A 1,480-nucleotide genomic window follows, 5' to 3' on the forward strand; every position below is an offset into this window, starting at 1 on the left:
GGTTGAATATCCCTCATCTGAAATGCTTGGGACCACAAGTGTTTCAGATTTTGGATTTTTTCAGATTTTGAAATATTTGCAGTATATCAGTTGAGCATCCCAAGTCTGACATCCAAAACGTTCCAATGATCATTTCCTTTGAGTGTCACGTCACCAATGAAAAAGTTGCAGATTTTCAAGCATTTGGAGTTTGGATTTTCAGATTTGGGATGCTCAATCTGTATTTCTTTAGAGATCATGAGTGAGGAAAAGAAATAATAACACATACAGTTTTAAATTGGCAAGGAATCAATAATAAAAATGATCAGTGGTCATAACATTTTGATGTGTAACATAAAGAATTTTATTTTTAAGGAACTTACAAGTCTTCTATTAGAAAGTAATATACATGGGCACTTCTTGATCCTAAAGAGATTCACTTTTGGTACTTAGCAATTTATTTTCCACAGTTTTGCAAGCCAGAGATATTTGTTCCTCAAAACAAAGAAGCTACCCAATAGTTTCAGGACTGTGACTCAAGTCTTTTCAGAGGAAGCACTTGAAAAAACATCTCTACCCTCCCACATTGGCATCTAAGACTGCCCCATTTATGAGAAAGACAAAGAGCATGTCTCAAAATACTGAACCCACTCATTCGCAAGAAGGAAGATGGGAGTCAAATATTTCCCTTTGGGGTTGAATTTTTAAAAAAATTAAAAGCAGTTACATGGTCCCTCTCTACTGGTTCTACTTATGGAGAGATTATTCTCTTTTCTTAAACAACGAAAACAGACTATTAGTTTTTTGAGGTGAACAGAAGTGAGAACAATTCTGATTTTATTTCAAAATTTTAAATGATGTTTTCCTGACATCCAAGAGAAGTTCCGGATGAGGGCAGAGGACCCCTACTCTGCTGCTCTCCAGGTGACGGGCAGCAGTGTACCTGGGCTCCGTAGACGCGCTGCATCGCCTGGAGCAGCTGGTTGGTATAATCCGTGAGGGTGCCAGCATCTTCTTCAAATACACTGAGTAAGGAGCGAGTCTGGAAGAAAAGAAGAAAAAAGGTCAATTTATTTCCATGTGGAAAAGTTACAAAGGAGGTAGAAAACACACAAGCACAGGCACAAACTGAAATGGGGAACGAAAGTACCTGCTGGCTCTCCGGCTTTGCTCTTTCACTGATAATGCCAGTATGAGTTGATTCCCGGATTTTAATTTAGAACTCCCCTTCTAATCCTTCAGATACAGTGTGGGGGCAATTTGAGTATCAAGGCCAGAGAAGAAAGTCAATTTTAAAAGATTAAGACTGAAGGGCTTTTATCTGCCCCGACTTTAGCCCTTACCTAAATGCCAGTAAAGTCCATCTAATAAAAAAAAAAAAAAGTGTTAAACAGGGCAGACTCTCCATTCAAGTCCATAAACTAAACTCAAGGTCAGGTCCATCTATGTACCTAGGGTGTGGTCACTTAGCAATGCTGGAGTGTAATCATCTCAGCAGTAA

At 38.8% G+C, this 1,480-nt stretch overlaps 1 protein-coding gene across 1 annotated transcript in view; it reads right to left on the reverse strand.

Annotated features, from left to right (window-relative positions):
- APPL2 (adaptor protein, phosphotyrosine interaction, PH domain and leucine zipper containing 2) overlaps nt 1-1,480 on the reverse strand; it is a 63,822-nt gene that overhangs the window by 48,551 nt on the left and 13,791 nt on the right. The window contains exon 2 of the mRNA XM_012644731.1: nt 923-1,021. Coding sequence (XP_012500185.1) covers nt 923-1,021 — 99 coding nt within the window. The remainder of the gene's footprint in view (nt 1-922; nt 1,022-1,480) is intronic.

Source organism: Propithecus coquereli, unplaced genomic scaffold, assembly GCF_000956105.1.
Source record: "Propithecus coquereli isolate 6110/MARCELLA unplaced genomic scaffold, Pcoq_1.0 Scaffold218, whole genome shotgun sequence".
Classification (NCBI taxonomy): Eukaryota; Metazoa; Chordata; class Mammalia; order Primates; family Indriidae; genus Propithecus; species Propithecus coquereli.